Source organism: Eubalaena glacialis, chromosome 13 (genome assembly GCF_028564815.1).
Source record: "Eubalaena glacialis isolate mEubGla1 chromosome 13, mEubGla1.1.hap2.+ XY, whole genome shotgun sequence".
NCBI classification, from domain to species: Eukaryota; Metazoa; Chordata; class Mammalia; order Artiodactyla; family Balaenidae; genus Eubalaena; species Eubalaena glacialis.
Genome location: NC_083728.1, coordinates 74,049,904 through 74,071,626, shown reverse-complemented (window position 1 = coordinate 74,071,626; position 21,723 = coordinate 74,049,904). Strand labels below are relative to the sequence as shown.

At 47.1% G+C, this 21,723-nt stretch overlaps 1 protein-coding gene across 1 annotated transcript in view; it reads left to right on the top strand.

Annotated features, from left to right (window-relative positions):
- Positions 1-21,723, top strand: part of EARS2 (glutamyl-tRNA synthetase 2, mitochondrial) — a 28,327-nt gene that overhangs the window by 1,646 nt on the left and 4,958 nt on the right. Inside the window, exons 2-7 of the mRNA XM_061208221.1 lie at positions 1,270-1,425; positions 4,649-4,838; positions 14,720-15,192; positions 16,321-16,429; positions 18,881-19,034; positions 19,148-19,278. Coding sequence (XP_061064204.1) covers positions 1,270-1,425; positions 4,649-4,838; positions 14,720-15,192; positions 16,321-16,429; positions 18,881-19,034; positions 19,148-19,278 — 1,213 coding nt within the window. The remainder of the gene's footprint in view (positions 1-1,269; positions 1,426-4,648; positions 4,839-14,719; positions 15,193-16,320; positions 16,430-18,880; positions 19,035-19,147; positions 19,279-21,723) is intronic.

Genomic DNA, 21,723 nt, shown 5'->3' with positions numbered 1-21,723 from the left:
TGTCAAACAGGGCTGGTAATAGTACCTGCCTCATGGTTTGAGCTAATGCAACTGAGGCACTGGGTAAGGACTGGTACTCATGGAAAGCACTTAATAAGCAGAAGGCTCCATTATGATGATTTTAATTCTCCTTTCCTTGCTGATCTGTGGGAAAAACCCATGTTGGAAAGGCTGTTGACTACAGATAGAAGAATGTAGATCATTATAATAACTAAAATTAATAGGGTACTCTGGTCAGCATTTATGCCTCACAGCAACCTTGCAAGGAAGGTTTCTATTTTTTGTTGTTAATCTCTCTAACAAATTAAGAAATTGACGCACACAAAAGTCAAGTAGAGTGCCCAAGGGGTAGCAGAATTTGAATCAAGGTCTATTTGATCTAAAAGGTCTTGCTTTCAACTACTGGACCCCTGTCCTCTATCTTGGGGACCTCTGGTTTTGTGGTGGCCTTGTAACTAGCTGAAGGTCACATACATAATCAGTGTTGAGCTGGAGTCTACCTGACTCAAGAGAAGCATTTCCTATCCCGTGCTGCCTCCTGTACTTGGAGATGCAGACAAGCTCATTGTGGAGACAGGGCCGTAGCCTGGCCCAAAGAAGGAAGGGTAAGGGGGGAAATGACAGCCCTGGGAAAACTGTTCACTTTAACTTTTTAGTCAGGAATGATGAAAAAGTAAAATATTAAGAGTTTAAACTTGGGTGAAGAGAAATACAGTGGCATCGAATATTACTTTTGGTTAGTATCTAAAGCCAGCACTTAAAGTGTCAAGTAGACAAAATTCAAAATGTATGATGTAGATAGTCACGTACAGTGCATAGAGGGTATGGGTAAAAAGTAATTTTACAGTACTTTTAATTAGTAATTAATTTTTTTTTTTTGCCCAAGGACTTCATTGAATTTGCATAAGTTAGGTACACGTGTGATGTGGCTTCACTGAATAACTGTCTGCTTCTCCTTTGGGTGAAACTTGGCCTTAAGGCAAATGTCAAAGTAGAATGATGGGTGCGGTTGGGGAGATTTGGAGGCATTTTACACAGTGACATACTCCAAAACTTCAGTGTTCTTCCACTTCCAGGATGAGGGTAAATGAGTCAACCAGCCCAGTCCTCTTCTGTGGCAACCTGCCTGCCTGGGTGCCTGATGGGGAGATGGGACAGGGTAGCACCATTTCTTAGACTTTGATGTTCCCTGAGACCTTGTGTCACAAGCAGAACTTACTTGCCCCTTGTCTTCCCCATCTTGTCTGAGCTGTTCTCTTCTTCCGCCAGGCTTCTTGCACCTGGGCGGCCTCCGCACTGCCTTGTACAACTACATCTTTGCCAAGAAGCACCGAGGGAGCTTCATCCTGAGGCTGGAGGACACGGATCAGACCCGCCTTGTGCCTGGGGCAGTGGAGAATATAGAGGACATGCTGGAGTGGGCAGGTGAGGCTGGCAGGGAGAGGCCCCTTCTCCCAGGAAGGAGCAGGGAGCAGGGAAAGGAGCCTGGAGGTTTTCTCACATGGCCCAGGGTGGAGAACGCGGAGTCCCTGGAGGAATGAGTACATTTGTGCTGCCTGGGGTGGCAGGTTCCACCTGGAAAGATGCTGAAGTTCCCGGGGCGGGGAATAAAAAGCTCCAAGGCTGTTTTGAGATTCTTGTTTTTATCTCAGAATCTCACTTCCTACTGGGAGCGGGCAGGAAACACAGGCCAAGTGGAAGATGGACCGGGAGTCTCCAGGGGTGTGGTAAGCCCGAGAAAGCGCCAGCCCTGTTGATGTGGGAATCCTGGCCCAGCTCGTCAAATCTTCTGATTTCCGGGAGGAGCCGGAACTCTGGGGTTTTTTGTTTTTGTTTTTGATGACTACTTCCCATTGTTAACGCTGAGCTCAGATTTTTTTTTGTTTTTTTTTAAACCACATTGTATGAGCCAAACAAAACACGTGCAGCTTCTTAAGTCAGTGTCTTTATGGGAAGTTTAATCCTGAGGCCAGCTAAGCTCAGGGAGGACAAGGAGGACTGTCTGTGTGTTCCCAGGTCAGTAGCTGCCTTCCTGTCGGAACAGGTATGACTGTTTAAGCTCGCCGAGGGAAAATGCCAAAAACACCAAGACTGTCTTGAGATGTGTATTCTAGTCTCAGGTAGATCATTAACTAAATTCTGGGTTCCTGAAGGGCAAAAACTGATTTCATTTCTGTCCTCTACTGCAGAAGGTTGTAGCAGAAACTCAGTTGAGATTAGTTGAATAAAAGAATTCATGCACCAACCTCACTTACTGTGGTCCAGGTAGTGGTAGTGTTCAAGCATCGAACCAAGACCCTGCACTCAGTAAGTAGGGGAAGACAGATAAAAGGTGAATTCATTCTTACTACAATATTAAATGATGATAAGTGATGTGGAGAGAAGGGTAGCAGGCGAGGGAACCAGCAGGGCGCAGGTCTTGGAGATGGGGTGGGGGACTTCCCCAGGGAGGGGACGGTAGAGCAGAGAGTTGCACAAAGTGAGGGGCCGGCCCCGTGGTTACCTAGGGGGAGAGTGCTCAAAGCAGTGGGAATAGCAGATGCAAAGGCCCTGCGGAAGCTTAGTGCTGGGTGTATTTGAGGAGCAGCAAGGAAGCCAGTGTGGCCCAAGCACGGTGAGGTAAGCAGAGGACCTGGAGACGTGAGGACAGGGAGGTTGGCAGGAGCCCATGACTGGCCACGTGGCGTGGAGCACCTGCCACACCGTGCTAGGCACGAGGGGACCGTGATGAGCAAGACTGCCTGGTGCGTCCTGCCCCGTGGAGCCCCCAGCTCGGCACAGCGGTGTGAGCCTTCTGGTGAGGCAGAGGGCAGGGATCCACACCCCAGGTGGCTGAGTTCTGGAGCTTCTTGCTTTGGGCATCGGTATGTAATTTACATAGAATGAAATTTACCATTTCAAAGGGGTCTTTAGTATATTCACTGAGTTGTATATCCACCACCACTCTCTAATTCCAGAACATTTCCATCACCCCAAAACAGAACCCTGAACCAGGCACTCCCTATTCCTCCTTCCCTCCTGCCCCTGGCAATCACTAACCTACTTTCTGTCTCTGTGGTTTGCCTATTTGGGACATTTCATTTTATGTCTGGCTTATACTTAGCATAAGGTTCGTGTATGTTGTAGCATGAATCGGTTCTTCTTTCCCGTTTATGACCAAACAATATTCATCGTATGGAAATACCACCTTTTACTTATCCATTCGTCAGTGATTGGGCATTTGGATTGTTTCTACTTTTTGGTTATGATGAATAAAACTGGTATGAACATTTACATACTATTTTTTATGTGAATCTGTTTTCAGTTTTCCTAGTGGAGTCTCTCTTAAACCCTGGAGCATTCCAAATGCTGGACACGTTAAGGGTAGATCAGGAAGGAACCCCAGATGCACCTAACCCAATCCCCCTTCTCTGAGAAATGAAGAAATACCAATACCAACAGTACCAACGATGGTCACAGCCAGGACCTACTGAGCACTGAGACGTGCCACGCAAGGCGCCGAACCCTTCCCGTAGGCCGTCCCGTTCGAACCTCGTGATGACCCTCGGGAGAAAGTAAATGTTTGTTTCCTTCTTTTGTAAAGGAGGAAGTGGAGGCTCTGATAGGTGTCTTGCCTGGCCTCAGAGCTGGCCAGTGCCTTTGCACCCAGGCCCCTCAGCCTCCAGAGTTTGTGTGACGTCGGGTGTGCAGGGTTAGCCCTGTCCTCATCTTCCTGATTCGTTTGAAAGCCATTTCAGGGCAGAAACGCCATCATCCAGCTCTTCTGTGTCCACCCTGCCTCTCCCGGAAGCGTTTATAAGTTAAATCTGTCCTTTGTGACCTGAGGAAACCGAACCTGGGGTTGGCGGTTTCGCTTATAATAGGTCACATTTAATCTAACAGCATATGTTGCAGCTGTTCTACATGAAGCCGTTGCGCTAAGCACTGTGTAAGCACTGGTGCGTTTACGTCTCGGTCACTCTGCACAGTAGACTCTCAGCTCCACTTTTCAGAGAAGGAAACCGAGGCTTAGAAAGGCTAAGGAATGCAGGAGGCAGTCCACCAAGTGGTTAAGAGTGTGGACTTGGGGCCAGCTAGCCTGGCTTTGGTCCTTGGCCAGGTGACGTAACACAGCCCCTCTATGCCCCCATGTCCTCCTTACTGAATGGGGGTAATAACGGCACCTACTGGGTGGGGTGGTTTTGAGCTTTAACAGCGATCACAAAACATAAAAGCAGCCTGGAAGGTGCATGGCACTATCCCTTGTGACAGCCAGTCAGGGGCAGAGCCAGGAGTCCAGCCGGGCTGAGTGGGCTGTCCCTGAACCACGCTTCTTCTCCCAAGTCCACTGTTCCAGGCCTGGGCTGGCTTCTCCCTCCCCGGGGCGAGGATGGAGGGAGAGGACGTGCCTGTAAGGGCATGGACCGTGGAGCCAGTGCACCTCCATCCGACTCCTTATCCACCAGCCACATGACCTTGAGCGTTAACCTCTCTGTGCTTTAACTCTTCATCTGGAAAAGGGAAATCATAAGAGTAACAGCCGCATGGATTGTCATGAGGGTTAGAAGCTTTGCTATATGTGTAAAGCGCTTATAACAGTGCCTGGGAACCAGTGTCTTGTGCGTCGTAGTTATTACTGTTTGGTGATTATTCTCGGCCTGTGTTGTAGGCATCCCCCCTGACGAGAGCCCCCGCCGGGGAGGTCCTGCAGGGCCCTACCTACAGTCTCAACGACTTGCGCTCTACGCCCAGGCCACTGAAGCTCTGCTGAAGAGCGGCGCTGCGTACCCGTGTTTCTGCTCACCCCAGCGGCTGGAGCTCCTGAAGAGGGAGGCCCTAAGGAACCGCCAGACACCCCGGTGAGAGCCCCAGCCTGTCACGGGTGCCTCCCCAGGGGTGGATGTGTTCGTTAGCTCTTGCTGTGTAACAGATTATCCCCAACTGGCTTATCTCAGGGTTTCTGCGGGTCAGGTTTGGGCACAGCTTAGCTGGCCCCTTTGGCTCAGGGTTGCTCTCAAAGCTGCATCAAGGTCTTGGCCAGGCTTGCAGTTACCTCGAGGCTGGACCCTCAAAGGATCTGCCTCCATCCCTCTCCGAGGCTGTTGCCTGGAGGCATGTGTTCCTGGCCATGTGGGCCTCTCCACAGGGCAGCTCACAGCTTGGCAGCTGGCCTTCCTCAGGGCGAGCCAGGGAGAAGGCAGGGGAGAGCGAGGAAGGTGGAAGCTGCAGCTTCTGCATAACCTAATCGGGGAAGTGACATCTCATGGCTGTGTCGTGCTCTGTGCATCAGAAGGAAGTCACTAGGTCCAGCCCACGCTCAAGGGCGGGGAGGACACGGGAAAAACACCATGAGGCGGGGATCACTGGGGCTGTGTCAGCTCTGCCTGCCGCATTGGGCCTCAGGCATGTAAAGTCATTTAAATTATTTCTTATTTTGAGTCAGTAAAAGTTGTCTCATGTCCAGAAAGATGTATGTGCAAAGATTTCTCCCAACCCTAGCTCTCGCTCGCTGATTCCCTCTCCAGAGACAATTGGTGTTAGAACTTTCTTATCTCTCCTCCAGAGACATGCAGTGCATACATTGAGGAACGCGTATTGGTTCTCTTCTTCCCCACTCAAATGGTAGCCCACAAGATACGTGTCATGCAGTTTACAGATCCCACTTACTGTCTTGAGGATCAGTCTGTATGAGTCCATAAATTTTCCTCTGCTTGCATAGTATTGCATCACAGGGCTGTATCATCACTCACTTGATAAGTTCCTTTCTAATGAACATTTATGTTACCTCTAATCTTTTGTTACTAAAAAAAGAGAGTGGTGATGAATAATGTTGACGTACATCATTTGGCACATGTGCAATGTGTTCGTTGGATTACCTCCCTAGATTTGGAATTGCAGGTCAATTTACAGCTTTGATAGATAACTGTCTAGTGGCCCTCTACTAGCTTGTACTCCCATCAGCATCATAACACTCAAGTTCCAGGTTCAGTGAACTGTTTGTGGACAAGGGCTTGGATGTTCGTACAAGGTCACGCCATCCGCTGCAGCATTGCTTTTTTAATCATAAACGGTCTACTTGCCCATTGACAGAAGATTATTTTTTTTATTTTTTTATTTTTTAAACATCTTTATTGAAGTATAATTGCTTTACAATGGTGTGTTAGCTTCTGCTTTATAACAAAGTGAATCAGTTATACATATACATATGTTCCCATATCTCTTCCCTCTTGCATCTCCCTCCCTCCCACCCTCCCTATCCCACCCCTCTAGGTGGTCACAAAGCACCGAGCTGATCTCCCTGTGCTATGCGGCTGCTTCCCACTAGCTATCTATTTTACATTTGGTAGTGTATATATGTCCATGACACTCTCTCACCCTGTCACATCTCACCCCTCCCCCTCCCCATATCCTCAAGTCCATTCTCTAGTAGGTCTGTGTCTTTATTCCCATCTTGCCACTAGGTTCTTCATGACCTTTTTTTTTTTCCCTTAGATTCCATATATATGTGTTAGCATACTGTATTTGTTTTTCTCTTTCTGACTTACTTCACTCTGTATGACAGACTCTAACTCCATCCACCTCATTACAAACACCTCCATTTCATTTCTTTTTATGGCTGAGTAATATTCCATTGTATATATGTGCCACATCTTCTTTATCCATTCATCCGATGATGGACACCTAGGTTGCTTCCATGTCCTGGCTATGGTAAACAGAGCTGCAATGAATATTTTGGTACATGACTCTTTCTGAATTATGGTTTTCTCAGGGTATATGCCCAGTAGTGGGATTGCTGGGTCGTATGGTAGTTCTATTTTTAGTTTTTTAAGGAACCTCCATACTGTTCTCCATAGTGGCTGTATCAATTTACATTCCCACCAACAGTGCAAGAGGGTTCCCTTTTCTCCACACCCTCTCCAGCATTTATTGTTTCTAGATTTTTTGATGATGGCCATTCTGACCGGTGTGAGGTGATACCTCATTGTAGTTTTGATTTGCATTTCTCTAATGATTAATGATGTTGAGCATTCTTTCATGTGTCTGTTGGCAATCTGTATATCTTCTTTGGAGAAATGTCTATTTAGGTCTTCTGCCCATTTTTGGATTGGGTTGTTCGTTTTTTTGTTATTGAGCTGCATGAGCTGCTTGTAAATCTTGGAGATTAATCCTTTGTCAGTTGCTTCATTTGCAAATATTTTCTCCCATTCTGAGGGTTGTCTTTTGGTCTTGTTTATGGTTTCCTTTGCTGTGCAAAAGCTTTTAAGTTTCATTAGGTCCCATGTGTTTATTTGTGTTTTTATTTCCATTTCTCTAGGACCTGGGTCAAAAAGGATCTTGCTGTGATTTATGTCATAGGGTGTTCTGCCTATGTTTTCCTCTAAGAGTTTGATAGTGTCTGGCCTTACACTTAGGTCTTTAATCCATTTTGAGTTTATTTTTGTGTATGGTGTCAGGGAGTGTTCTAATTTCATACTTTTACATGTACCTGTCCAATTTTACCAGCACCACTTATTGAAGAGGCTGTCTTTTCTCCACTGTATATGCTTGCCTCCTTTATGAAAGATAAGGTGACCATATGTGCGTGGGCTTATCTCTGGGCTTTCTATCCTGTTCCATTGATCTATATTTCTGTTTTTGTGCCAGTACCAAACTGTCTTGATTACTGTAGCTTTGTAATATAGTCTGAAGTCAGGGAGCCTGATTCCTCCAGCTCCATTTTTCGTTCTCAAGATTGCTTTGGCTATTCGGGGTCTTTTGTGTTTCCATACAAATTGTGAAATTTTTTGTTCTAGTTCTGTGAAAAATGCCAGTGGTAGTTTGATAGGGATTGCATTGAATCTGTAGATTGCTTTGGGTAGCAGAGTCATTTTCACAATGTTGATTCTTCCAATCCAAGAACATGGTATATCTCTCCATCTATTTGTATCATCTTTAATTTCTTTCATCAGTGTCCTATAATTTTCTGCATACAGGTCTTTTGTCTCCTTAGGTAGGTTTATTCCTAGATATTTTATTCTTTTTGTTGCAATGGTAAACGGGAGTGTTTTCTTAATTTCACTTTCAGATTGTTCATCATTAGTATACAGGAATGCAAGAGATTTCTGTGCATTAATTTTGTATCCTGCTACTTTACCAAATTCATTGATTAGCTCTAGTAGTTTTCTGGTAGCATCTTTTGGATTCTCTATGTATAGTATCATGTCATCTGCAAACAGTGACAGCTTTACTTCTTCTTTTCCGATTTGGATTCCTTTTATTTCTTTTTCTTCTCTGATTGCTGTGGCTAACACTTCCAAAACTATGTTGAATAATAGTGGTGAGAGTGGGCAACCTTGTCTTGTTCCTGATCTTAGTGGAAATGGTTTCAGTTTTTCACCATTGAGGACAATGTTGGCTGTGGGTTTGTCATATACGGCCTTTATTATGTTGAGGAAAGTTCCCTCTATGCCTACTTTCTGCAGGACTTTTATCATAAATGGGTGTTGAATTTTGTCGAAATCTTTCTCTGCATCTATTGAGATGATCATATGGTTTTTCTCCTTCAATTTGTTAACATGATGTATCACGTTGATTGATTTGCGTATATTGAAGAATCCTTGCATTCCTGGAATAAACCCCACTTGATCATGGTGTATAATCCTTTTAATGTGCTGTTGGATTCTGTTTGCTAGTATTTTGTTGAGGATTTTTGCATCTATGTTCATCAGTGATATTGGCCTGTAGTTTTCTTTCTTTGTGACATCTTTGTCTGGTTTTGGTATCAGGGTGATGGTGGCCTCGTAGAATGAGTTTGGGAGTGTTCCTCCCTCTGCAATATTTTGGAAGAGTTTGAGAAGGATAGGTGTTAGCTCTTCTCTAAATGTTTGATAGAATTCGCCTGTGAAGCCATCTGGTCCTGGGCTTTTGTGTGTTGGAAGATTTTTAATCACAGTTTCAATTTCAGTGCTTGTGATTGGTCTGTTCATATTTTCTATTTCTTCCTGGTTCAGTCTTGGCAGGTTGTGCATTTCTAAGAATCTGTCCATTTCTTCCAGGTTGTCCATTTTATTGGCATAGAGTTGCTTGTAGTAATCTCTCATGATCCTTTGTATTTCTGCAGTGTCAGTGGTTACTTCTCCTTTTTCATTTCTAATTCTATTAATTTGAGTCTTCTCCCTTTTTCTCTTGATGAGTCTGGCTAATGGTTTATCAATTTTGTTTATCTTCTCAAGGAACCAGCTTTTAGTTTCATTGATTTTTGCTATTGTTTCCTTCATTTCTTTTTCATTTATTTCTGATCTGATCTTTATGATTTCTTTCCTTCTGCTAGCTTTGGGGTTTTTTTGTTCTTCTTTCTCTAATTGCTTTAGGTGCAAGGTTAGGTTGTTTATTCGAGATGTTTCCTGTTTCTTGATGTAGGCTTGTATTGCTATAAACTTCCCTCTTAGAACTGCTTTTGCTGCATCCCATAGGTTTTGGATCGTCCTGTCTCCATTGTCATTTGTTTCTGGGTATTTTTTGATTTCCCCTTTGATTTCTTCAGTGATCACTTCGTTATTAAGTAGTGTATTGTGTAGCCTCCATGTGTTTGTATTTTTTACGTCTCTTTTCCTGTAATTGATATCTAGTCTCATAGTGTTGTGGTCGGAAAAGATACTTGATACGATTTCAATTTTTTTAAATTTACCAAGGCTTGATTTGTGACCCAGGATATGATCTATCCTGGAGAATGTTCCATGAGCACTTGAGAAGAAAGTGTATTCTGTTGTTTTTGGGTGGAATGTCCTATAGATATCAATTAAGTCCATCTTGTTTAATGTATCATTTAAAGCTTGTGTTTCCTTATTTATTTTCATTTTGGATGATCTGTCCATTGGTGAAAGTGGGGTGTTAAAGTCCCCTACTATGATTGTGTTGCTGTCGATTTCCCCTTTTATGGCTGTTAGTATTTGCCTTATGTATTGAGGTGCTCCTATGTTGGGTGCATAAATATTTACAATTGTTATACCTTCCTCTTGGATCGATCCCTTGATCATTATATAGTGTCCTTCTTTGTCTCTTGTAATAGTCTTTATTTTAAAGTCTATTTTGTCTGATATGAGAATTGCTACTCCAGCTTTCTTTTGATTTCCATTTGCATGGAATATCTTTTTCCATCCCCTCACTTTCAGTCTGTATGTGTCTCTAGGTCTGAAGTGGGTCTCTTGTAGACAGCATATATATGGGTCTTGTTTTTGTATCCATTCAGCCAGTCTGTGTCTTTTGGTGGGAGCATTGAATCCATTTACATTTAAGGTAATTATCGATATGTATGTTCCTATTCCCATTTTCTTAAATGTTTTGGGCTTGTTATTGTAGGTGTTTTCCTTCTCTTGTGTTTCTTGCCTAGAGAAGTTCCTTTAGCATTTGTTGTAAAGCTGGTTTGGTGTTGCTGAACTCTCTCAGCTTTTGCTTGTCTGTAAAGGTTTTAATTTCTCCATCAAATCTGAATGAGATCCTTGCTGGGTAGAGTAATCTTGGTTGTAGGTTTTTCTCCTTCATCACTTTAAGTATATCCTGCCACTCCCTTCTGGCTTGCAGAGTTTCTGCTGAAAGATCAGCTGTTAACCTTATGGGGATGCCCTTGTGTGTTATTTGTTGTTTTTCCCTTGCTGCTTTTAATATGTTTTCTTTATATTTAATTTTTGATAGTTTGATTAATATGTGTCTTGGTGTGTTTCTCTTTGGATTTATCCTGTATGGGACTCTCTGTGCTTCCAGGACTTGATTAACTATTTCCTTTCCCATATTCGGGAAGTTTTCAACTATAATCTCTTCAAATATTTTCTCAGTCCCTTTCTTTTTCTCTTCTTCTTCTGGGACCCCTATAATTCGAATGTTGGTGCGTTTAATGTTGTCCCAGAGGTCTCTGAGACTGTCCTCAGTTCTTTTCATTCTTTTTTCTTTATCCTGCTCTGCAGTAGTTATTTCCACCATTTTATCTTCCAGGTCACTTATCCGTTCTTCTGCCTCAGTTATTCTGCTATTGATCCCATCTAGAGTATTTTAAATTTCATTTATTGTGCTTTTCATCGTTGCTTGGTTCCTCTTTAGTTCTTCTACGTCCTTGTTAAATGTTTCTTGCATTTTGTCTATTCTATTTCCAAGATTTTGGATCATCCTTACTATCATTATTCTGAATTCTTTTTCAGGTAGACTGCCTATTTCCTCTTCATTTGTTAGGTCTGGTGTGTTTTGACCCTGCTCCTTCATCTGCTGTGTGTTTTTCTGTCTTCTCATTTTGCTTATCTTACTGTGTTTGGGGTCTCCTTTTCACAGGCTGCAGGTTCGTAGTTCCCGTTGTTTTTGGTATCTGTCCCCAGTGGCTAAGGTTGGTTCAGTGGGTTGTGTAGGTTTCCTGGTGGAGGGAACTAGTGCCTGTGTTCTGGTGGATGAGGCTGGATGTTGTCTTTCTGGTGGGCTCGTCCACGTCTGGTGGTGTGTTTTGGGGTGTCTGTGGCCTTATTATGATTTTAGGCAGCCTCTCTGTTAATGGATGGGGCTGTGTTCCTGTCTTGCTAGTTGTTTGGCATAGGGTGTCCAGCACTGTAGCTTGCTGGTCGTTGAGTGAAGCTGGGTCTTGATGGTGAGATGGAGATCTCTGAGAGATTTTCGCTGTTTGGTATTACGTGGAGCTGGGAGGTCTCTTGTGGACCAGTGTCCTGAAGTTGGCTCTCCCACCTCAGAGGCACAGCCCTGATGCCTGGCTGGAGCACCAAGAGCCTTTCATCCACACGGCTCAGAATAAAAGGGAGAAAAAAATGGAAAGAAAGAAAGAAAGAGGATAAAATAAAATAAAATAAAGCAATTATAATAAAAAAAAGAAAAAAAAATTATTAAGAATAAATTTATTAAGAAAAAAATTTTTTTTTAATTTTTAAAAATAGATTTATTAATTTTTTATACTAAAAATAAGAAAAAAATTATTAAGAAAAAATTTATTAAGAAAAAAAATTTTTTTAATTTTTTAAAATAAAAAATATGAAAAAACTTATTAAAAATATTTTTTTAAATTTTTTAAAAATAGAAAATAAGGAAAAAATTATTAAGAAAACATTTATTAGGGAAAAAATTTTTTTTAAGTAAAAAAAAAACAAAACAAACAAACAAAAAAAAACGGACGGACCTAACCCTAGGACTAACGGTGAGAGCAAAGCTATACAGACAAAATCTCACCCAGAAGCATACACATATACACTCACAAAAAAAGGAAAAGGGGAAAAGTTAATATATCCTGCTCCCAAAGTCCACCTCCTAAATTTGGGATGATTCATTGTCTATTCAGGTATTCAACAGATGCAGGCACATCAAGTTGTTTGTGGAGCTTTAATCCGCTGCTTCTGAGGCTGCTGGGAGAGATTTCCCTTTCTCTTCTTTGTTCGTACAGCTCCCGGGGTTCAGCTTTGGATTTGGACCCGCCTCTGCATGTAGGTCGCCTGAGGGCATCTGTTCCCCGCCCAGACAGAACGGGGTTAAAGGAGCAGCTGATTCGGGGGCTCTGGCTCAGTCAGGCCAGGGGGAGGGAGCGGTACGGAGGAGGCGGGGCGAGCCTGCGGCGGCAGAAGCCAGCGTGACGTTGCAGCAGCCTGAGGCGCGCCGTGGCTCTCCCGGGGAAGTTGTCCCCAGATTACGGGAGCCTGGCCGTGGCAGGCTGCACAGGCTCCCGGGAGGGGCGGTGTGGAGAATGACCTGTGTTCGCCCACAGGCTTTTTGGTGGCGGCAGCAGCAGCCTTAGCGTCTCATGCCCGTCTCTGGGGTCCGCGCTGATAACCGCGGCTCACGCCCGTCTCTGGGGTCCGCGCTGATAGCCGCGGCTCGCGCCCGTCTCTGGAGCTCGTTTAGGCGGCGCTCTGAATCCCCTCTCCTTGCGCGCCGCGAAACAAAGAGGCAAGAAAAAGTCTCTTGCCTCTTCGGCAGCTGCAGTCTTTTTCCCGGACTCCCTCCCGGCTAGCACCGAAGCCCGAGCCCCAGCTCCCAGGCCCCGCCCGCCCCGGCGGCTGAGCAGACAAGCCTCTCGGGCTGGTGAGTGCTGGTCGGCACCGCTCCTCTGTGCGGGAATCTCCGCTTTGCCCTCCGCACCAATGTGGGTGCGCTCTCCTCCGTGGCTCCGAAGCTTCCCCCCTCTGCTACCCGCAGTCTCTGCCCACGAAGGGGCTTCCTAGTGTGTGGAAACCTTTCCTCCTTCACAGCTCCCTCCCACTGGTGCAGGTCCCGTCCCTATTCTTTTGTCTCTGTTATTTCTTTTTTCTTTTGCCCTACCCAAGTACGTGGGGATGTTCTTGCCTTTTGGGAGGTCTGACGTCTTCTGCCAGCGTTCAGTGGGTGTTCTGTAGGAGCAGTTCCACGTGTAGATGTATTTCTCATGTATCTGTGGGGAGGAGGGTGATCTCCGCGTCTTACTCTTCCGCCATCTTCAAGATTATTTTTTAAAATTACAATCATGCCCTATCCTGGATCCATACAGCCATTTATTTATTTATTTATTTTATACATTTATTTATTTTTATAAATTTATTTATTTATTTTTGGCTGCATTGGGTCTTCTTTGCTGCGTGCGGGCTTTCTCTAGTTGTGGCGAGCGGGGGCTACTCTTCATTGTGGTGCGCAGGCTTCTCATTGCGGTGGCTTCTCTTGTTGCGGACCACGGGCTCTAGGCGCGTGGGCTCCAGTAGTTGCGGCACACGGGCTCACTAGTTGTGCCTCGCAGGCTCTAGAGCGCAGGCTCAGTAGTTGTGGCGCACGGGCTTAGTCGCTCCGCAGCATGTGGGATCTTCCCGGACCGGGGCTCGAACCCGTGTCCCCTGCATTGGCAGGTGGATTCTTAACCACTGCGCCACCAGGGAAGTCCCATACAGCCATTTATGATTGAACATTTAGCTCAGTGTCAAGGATGGTACTTACAAGTGTTATATTTGTGTATCAGTTAGGACGCTTTTGGGAGCAAGTAACAAATACTCTGTTTAAAAGGGACAAACCAGAGCTTCTCATACTTTAATGTGCAGAAGAATCACCTGAGGGTCTAGTTAACGGGCAGCTTCTGATTTAGCAGGTCCAGGGTGGGTCCAGCAGGTCCTGAGATGCTGCATTCCTGACAAGCTCCCAGGTGAGGCTGACGCTGGAGGTCCACAGATCACACTTTGAGTAGCCAAAGCATAAACCACATAGACATTCATCTTCTCCTTCTGCAGAAGTCTGCAGGTGGGTGACTCCAGGATGAAGCCAGCAGCTTTGAGAAGGCGGGACTCTATTTTGGCCTGTTTCTGCCTCCCTTGCCTCCCGCCTCCCCTATCAGTTCCAAGTGGCTGCAGCACCCTGTGGCTCGCTCTCCTCTCACTTAGAGAGAAAATCTTTCCCAGAACCTTCATCCTCCACTACCCCACAAGCATAGTTTTTTTCGAATCTCAGTGATGGGTCAGTGCTTTAGGGGAATGAGATTGCATGCTTGGCAAAACCAGTCATGATTCACCCCCTTGGGTGACATTTGACGTTTCCTCAGTAGCAAGGAAGAAGGGAAACAGGCTTGTGACTGCTGTGCTATGTTATCTCACTTAGTTCTCCCACACAATAACCTTATTATCCCCATTCAAGACTGAGGAGACAGCTGTAAGAGGTAAATGACTTGCCCAAGGTCATACAGTTATCAGAGGCAAAGGTAGGGCTCACGCCCGTCACCAGTACTCTTAGTAACCCTTAGTTACTGTGCTGCTCTGCTTCCCAACAGGTATGATAATCGGTGCCGGAGCCTGAGCGAGGCGCAGGTGGCCCAGAAGCTGGCCAAGGACCCCAAGCCTGCCATCCGCTTCCACCTGGAGGGGGAGGCGCCAGCCTTCCAGGACTTGGTGTACGGCTGGAATCGGCATGAGGTGGCCAGTGTGGAGGGGGACCCAGTCATCCTGAAGAGCGATGGCTTCCCCACCTACCACCTGGCCTGCGTGGTGGACGACCACCACATGGGCATCAGCCACGTGCTGCGGGGCTCCGAGTGGCTGGTCTCCACCTCCAAGCATCTGCTTCTCTACCAGGCCCTGGGCTGGCAGCCCCCGCGCTTTGCCCACCTGCCCCTGCTCCTCAACAGGGATGGCAGCAAGCTGTCCAAGAGGCAAGGGGACATCTTCCTGGAGCATTTTGCTGCCGCCGGCTTCCTGCCGGATGCCTTGCTTGATATCATCACCAGCTGCGGCTCAGGGTTTGCAGGTACGCACTCCCCAAGAGGTCCTGGTGGGACCATAGCAGTGAAGAGCCGGGGCCTTGGGTCAGGCCACCTGGCCTTCAGTCCCAGCTGTGCCGCCCACTGGCTGTGTGATCTTATACAAGTTCCTTCTCTTATTTGACAAGTGTTTATTGAGCCAGACACCGTGTTACATGCTTGGGGCTACAATGGTGAACAAGGTAGATGTAATCCCTGCCCTCAAGGATCTTATGATCTGTGAGCCTCGGTTGCCTCATCTGTAGAATGGGCTAAGTGTCTACCTCACAGGGTTAAGTTAGGGTTCACTGAGCTCCTGACTATGAGGCACCAGCACAGTATCTGCCACAAAATAGCACAAAAATTACAGATCCTGTGATTATTGTAATTACATTATTAATAGTAGTGCAAGTAGGTACTCTGACAGTATTACTAGTATTACTATGACCCTAGTCTATTCCAAGCTGACCAAAGACTTAGGGCCCACATCTTGATGATGCACAAAATAGGATGACCTTTTGGAGAGGGGGCGATTTCTGAAAATGTAACCATAGTCTGCTTCCTGCTTTTTCTGCTCGTATCTCATTTAAGGCTTAAAATATCCTTGAGGGGTATTTATTATCCCCACTGTTTGTTAGAAGCTTGTGAGGCTCAGAGAGATTGAGTAACTTGCCGAAGTCACACAGCTGGTGAGGGCTGTGGCAGAGGCTCAAGCCTAACCAGGATGCCCACTGACTGCGTGGGATGGGGCCACTGCTCGTGAGAAGCAGCTCCCGGCTCAGCTCTCCTCACTCTGGCTGCACTTTGGAATCCACCAGGAAGCTTGTAAAACACAGTCGTGCTCAGACCCCATCCAGAACCAGTCGGGCCAGGATCCCTGGGGCGCAGCCAGGCGGTGAGCAGGCTCTTCTTGCAGCTCGTGTCTTTGAGGGCGATGAGGGTTGATGTAGCTGGATTGTTGTCAAGCTTTTTTTTCTTTAGTGACAGAACCCTTTCTGCAAATGAAAGCTCACTCGGGCCCTTGATATATAAAATAACTAGAAGTCGAATCTGTTAGGGCAGCCTCCCTGGTGATTGAAAGTGGAATGGCTGGGTAGGGGGTGGGTGCTGAGCAGCTGGGCCTGCCTCACTTGCAGAGAACCAGATGGGCAGGACCTTGCCAGAGCTGATCACACAGTTTGACCTGACCCGGGTCACCTGCCACTCAGCCCTGCTGGACCTGGAGAAGCTCCCAGAATTCAACAGGTGAGTGGGGAATCTGGAGCACCCCCAGGAGAAAAGGGCTCACCTACTGATGCTGGGTCCCCACGGTGCAGGGTCTAGTGGGCTCTGGAGTCACACACACTTGACTTTGACTGTGGGCTCAGGTGTCTAGTGCCATGTGACCACACGTAAGTCACCTAACCTCCTCAAGCCTCTGTTTTCTCTTCTCTAAAATGGGGCTAATAACAGAACTCACCTTAGGCGATTGTTCAGTTAAATTAAGCCTCAAACTATTTTGCACATAGAAAGTGCTCAGTAAAATGGCAGGTGCGGTTTTTGTAGTCACCATTATTCCTGCTCAGCCCCTCCCCCACCCAGCCAACACAGTAATTGAGTGCTGTCTCATGGCGTCTGTTTTACATTTCAAGTAGTTCTTCCCTGCGAAACCTCCAGCCACAGTTACAGTTCGGATCACTGTTGCCATGTCTCAGGCTAAGGGCATTAGAGGGAAAGCCAGAGGACAGGTCCGTACTTAGGGGCCAGGGACTCTTTGATGCCTTCTCTCGAGCCTTGGTTTGGGGGCAGGCTCTTCTCAGTGCTTTACTGGCATGAGCCCAGGGGATTCACATCGACTGCGGGTGTGTCAAGGATGTTACTTCATGTACTCCCCACATCAGACCTACGGTCAGTTGTATGATTTTGCCCTATTGTGCATATGAGGAGAGCAAGATGTCAGGAAGTTGAATAACCAGCCCAAGTTCAAGTTCACACAGTAATGGTGGGCATCTTTTTTTTTTTTTTTTTTTTTTATTTATTTATTTTTGGCTGCGTTGGGTCTTCGTTGCGGTGCGCGGGCTTCTCATTGCGGTGGCTTCTCTTGTTGTGGAGCATGGGCTCTAGGTGCATGGGCTTCAGTAGTTGTGGTACACGGGCTCTAGAGCGCAGGCTCAGTAGTTGTGGCGCACGGGCTTAGTTGCTCCGCGGCATGTGGCATCTTCCCGGACCAGGGATCGAACTCGTGTCCCCTGCGTTGGCAGGCGGATTCTTAACCACTGTGAGTGGGCATCTCTTGAGTGGGGCATTCAGGAGCAAACAGCGTGCACATTGAATGCAGCCTGCTCTCTGCCTTTCTTATCACGGAGAAAGCGATATCCCTGGGAGAAATGGAGTCGGAACAGGGGAGATACTTTGTGACCCATTCCAGTCCTCCCCAAAGCATGAGGGGGGCCAGAGGGAGACGGCGGTGGGCTTTTGCTTGGGATAGATGCTCTCAGTTTTTGTGCAGCCGAAGCTGTTCTCTTTAGGTGTTTCTGTTATCAAGCCACTGCTATGATTATTTCAGTAACAGTTGTAAAGATAGTAGTGTCATAGCAGTACTAGTGGTGTGGTGGAGGTAGTGATAGTAACTAACATTTATTTAGCGCTCACTACGTCCCAGGCCGTGGACTCTCTCAAGCCTGATTTCTTTCTTCCCACTGTCTCATCTAACTACTAAGGAGGTGCTAGAAACAGTTTCAGTACCAGTTTCATGTGATTTCTCTTCGTTCGTTTTAGAAAGTGATGTTTTTGGGCCAGTGAGTGCTCCAGATTGCTTCCCAGAGGGTCTCATCCTTCCAGCCTCTGTTCAGACCCCCTGCCCGTCTCCAGCTGCCGGCGGTGGCAGTAACGCAGGCCTTGTGCTCGGTGCTTGACACACAGCTCCTCCTTTACTCTGCCCAGCGCCCTGTGAGCGAGGCCCCGTTGTTCCCACAGTAACAGACGAGCACCCTGAGCTCCGAATGGTTGTATAACTTGCTGCAGACATCTGGCAAGGCTGGCTTCACCCACAGGCCTGTGCAGTCTCAGAGCCCATGAGGTGGTCAGCAGTCCCTTGCTGCCTGCCCTTCTACGTCAGGGACAGGGGGCCAGGCGCCTACAGAATGGCCCTCGGCCCCTCGCTGCTCGCTCTCTTGGGTCCCTCCACTCCTGCTGGGGACAGGGTGAGGGCAGCCCAGAGACGGGACTGACAGGGCCTGGTTTGAGGCTTGGAGTCTTAGAGGCTTTGCTGCTTCTGAAGGAGGGAACAAGGCGGTTAGAAGAATTCTGAAAAGAGGAAAATTTGACCTGACAGGAAGACTTGAGCTTTTTAACTGTGAGCCGTGAATTCAAAGAACTGTGCCATCTGGACATGGCTTTGAATCCCAGAAATCCATATTCTCGACCTCTGCCCTTTTGCTCCAGAGCCCCACGCTTCGAACTCTGCGAGGAGGCAAGCACCCCCAGGTTCTGCTTTGTAAACTCAGGTACCTGTCGAGGCCAGGCAGGTAGCTCAGAGGAGGGCGGCGGGCCAGGTGAGAGGCCCTGGCGAGCAGAGGGACGGGCAGACCTTCGGCACCCTCCTCTCTGCTCCAGCCGGAAGGTGTCATTCTTCAAACCCCACCCACTCCCCTGGGGAAGAGGGTGGTCTGGGCTGGAGATGCCCGCGGCAGGACGGTCCCTTGGCTTCTCCGGCAGGCTGCACCTCCGCCGGCTGGTGAGCGATGAGACCCAGAGACACCAGCTGGTGGGGAAGCTACAGGCTCTCGTGGAGGAGGCTTTCGGGAGCCAGCTGCAAGACAGGCATGTGCTGGACGCAGCCTACGTGGAGAGGATCATCCTGCTGAGACAGGTGTGGTGTCGGGAGCTCGGGGGGACCCAGGGAGCAGGTGGCGCCCCACTCCTCCCCCTCCCGCTGCGTCAGAGCCCCATCCCAGTGCGTTCAGTGACCGCCTCTTCCCCCAGGGTCACATTTGCCGCCTGCAGGATTTGGTCTCCCCAGCGCACTCCTACCTGTGGACTCGCCCTGCTGTGGGTCGAGCGCAGCTGGGCGCCGTCTCGGAGAAGGTGGACGTCATTGCCAAGCGTGTGCTGGGGTGAGTGTCCGCAGGCTGAGCTCTGGGTTCTGCACCTCCCTTCCCTCTCTCCCCACCAGGGCCCCCTTCACTCCAGGGCTCGGCTGTCAGGCCTGCAGTACAGCCCCAGAGCTAGTGAGAGGTTCTCGGTGAGACGATCACTCACGGCTCTCTTGGTGGAAGGGCTGACCCTGAGGAGCCCGGGCTCTCCCGGGAAGAGGCGGTGGTCTGGCGCTGGGATTGGACCCACCTGGGTTCCGTTCCCGCCCCACCCTTCACTGGCCCAGTTCGTTCGCCTGCCCAGGGGGCTTCAATATGTCCAAGTGACTGCACGTCCTTGAGCTTCCATTTCCTCACCTATAGGGTGGAGATGATACTAGGTCTTATTTTAACAGTAGCAGAACTCTCCAGATTACGAGGGCACAAAGTGCAACCAAAATGGGCTTAAGCAAGGGGGGAATGATTGGTGTATGTAATTGCAGAGGCTAGGAGAAGGGCCACCTTGAGGTCCAGCTTAAAGCAGGGGCCAAAAATATGGCACCAAGACCTAATTTCTCCCTCTGTCCCTTTGACTTTCTCCCCCACACTCCTCCACGCCCGCTACTCCTTCTGCAGGGGTTCTGTATCGGGTAGATGGAGCGTGGGATGCTCTACCAGACAAGACAAGCGCCTTTCTCCCTTACCTGCATCCACAGCAGCCAGTTTTGGGCTGAACAGCTTTCTCCACATCCCCAGGGCCCTGTCATCCCTGGGTTTTGCTCTTGTCCCCATGGTCCGTGGTGGCTCACGATTCAGCCAGAGGAGGAAGGTGGAAAGGGAGAGGGGGACGGGATACTCCTCCCCGTTAGGGACTTGACTTAAAAGTGACACACTCGTTTCCACCTGCATCCCGCTGGCCCGAACGCCTGTCTTACGGCCACTCCAAGCTACAAGGGAGTCTGGAAAATGTAGTTTTTACCTTGAGGGCCAGGTGCCCAGCTGAAAATTGTGTCAGTACACATGAGAGGGAGAAAGGATACCGGGGGTCAAAAGCAGCCTCTCTCACAGTCTCCACTGTGGTGGTAAGACAGCAAAACCTTAGCCTCCGACTCCAGCTGTGTCCTGAGATTCACTCTGATGGGGCCTGATTGGCCTGGTTTTTCTGTCTCCGAACTAGTCACTGAGGCCTGGAGAATGTGATGTGCTGACCGGCTTAGGTTAGGTCATACGTGGGACCCTGGGTGGACCCCCCAGCCAAAGCATGTGGGCTGAGGATGGAGCCGGGTAGTTCCACAGGGAGAGTTAGGGCCTGTGGAGAGAGTTATAAAGGTTAAATTAGATAATAATAGCAAACACTCGTGTGGGTTTGCTTACACACGTGCCTACAGCATGCTATGTTATATATCATATACATTAGATGTGTACACGGATATGTGTGCGTGCTATGTGTGTGTGTATACACTTGAATTCACAGCAACCTAATAAAGGAACTACTGTTGTTATCCCCATTTTAACAGGTGAGGAAATCAAGGCACAAAGAGGTTAAGTAACTTGTCTAAAATAATACAGCTAGTAAATTGAAGGAGCAGGGATTGAGACTCAAGCTGGCTGGGGCGAGAGACTGTATGTCCAATCATATTCTCTATTGCTTATCCTTGGTGTAAAGTACTTGGACAGCCCCTGATAACAAGCAACCATCACTGTGTTATTAAAACAATATTTTGGAGAGAAAAGAATACAAGTAATGTGGCAAAAATGCAAATGGTACAAGAGGGTTTTAAGCATAATATAAGTCTTTCCTCCTACTCAGCCCCCAACAGAAAGGCAGTCCCAAACAGCAGTTTCCTTTGTGAAATGTCTGTGTATTCAAGGAAATGTGTATACAACTCCATTCTTCCAATTTTTTGAATTTAAAACTTAATTGTTATTAATACATTCAAACTTCTTGAACCTCTAGGTTTAAAACCTAGAAATTATTTTAAAAGGTATATATCAGGAGTCCCATTTTTCATCCTTGTCCCCTGTCTGCCCCATTCCAGAAACCTCTCTGGATGTTAGTACTATTCATAATTATATCTAAATAATCCTTATTTTTCAGCTTTTTTACACAAAAGGTATAATACAGGGAATTCCCTGGTGGTCCAGTGGTTAGGACTCCGTGCTTTCACTGCCAAGGGCCTGGGTTCAGTCCTTGATGGGGAACTAAGATCCTGCAAGCCAAGCAGTGCGGCCAAAAAAAAAAAAAGTACGATACAATAACACTGTTGTCTTTGGGTGGGATTTTTGCTTTATTTTTATTTTTTTAGTGAAGTATAGTTGATTTATAACATTATGTTAGTTTCAAATGTACAGCATAGTGATTCAGTATTTTTATAGATTATATTTCATTTAAAGTTTACAAAATAATGGCTGTATTTCCCTAAGTGTCTTTATGTGTTTTTTTGCTTGTTTGTCTGTTTGTTTTTCCCTTAACAATTTATCTTTAGA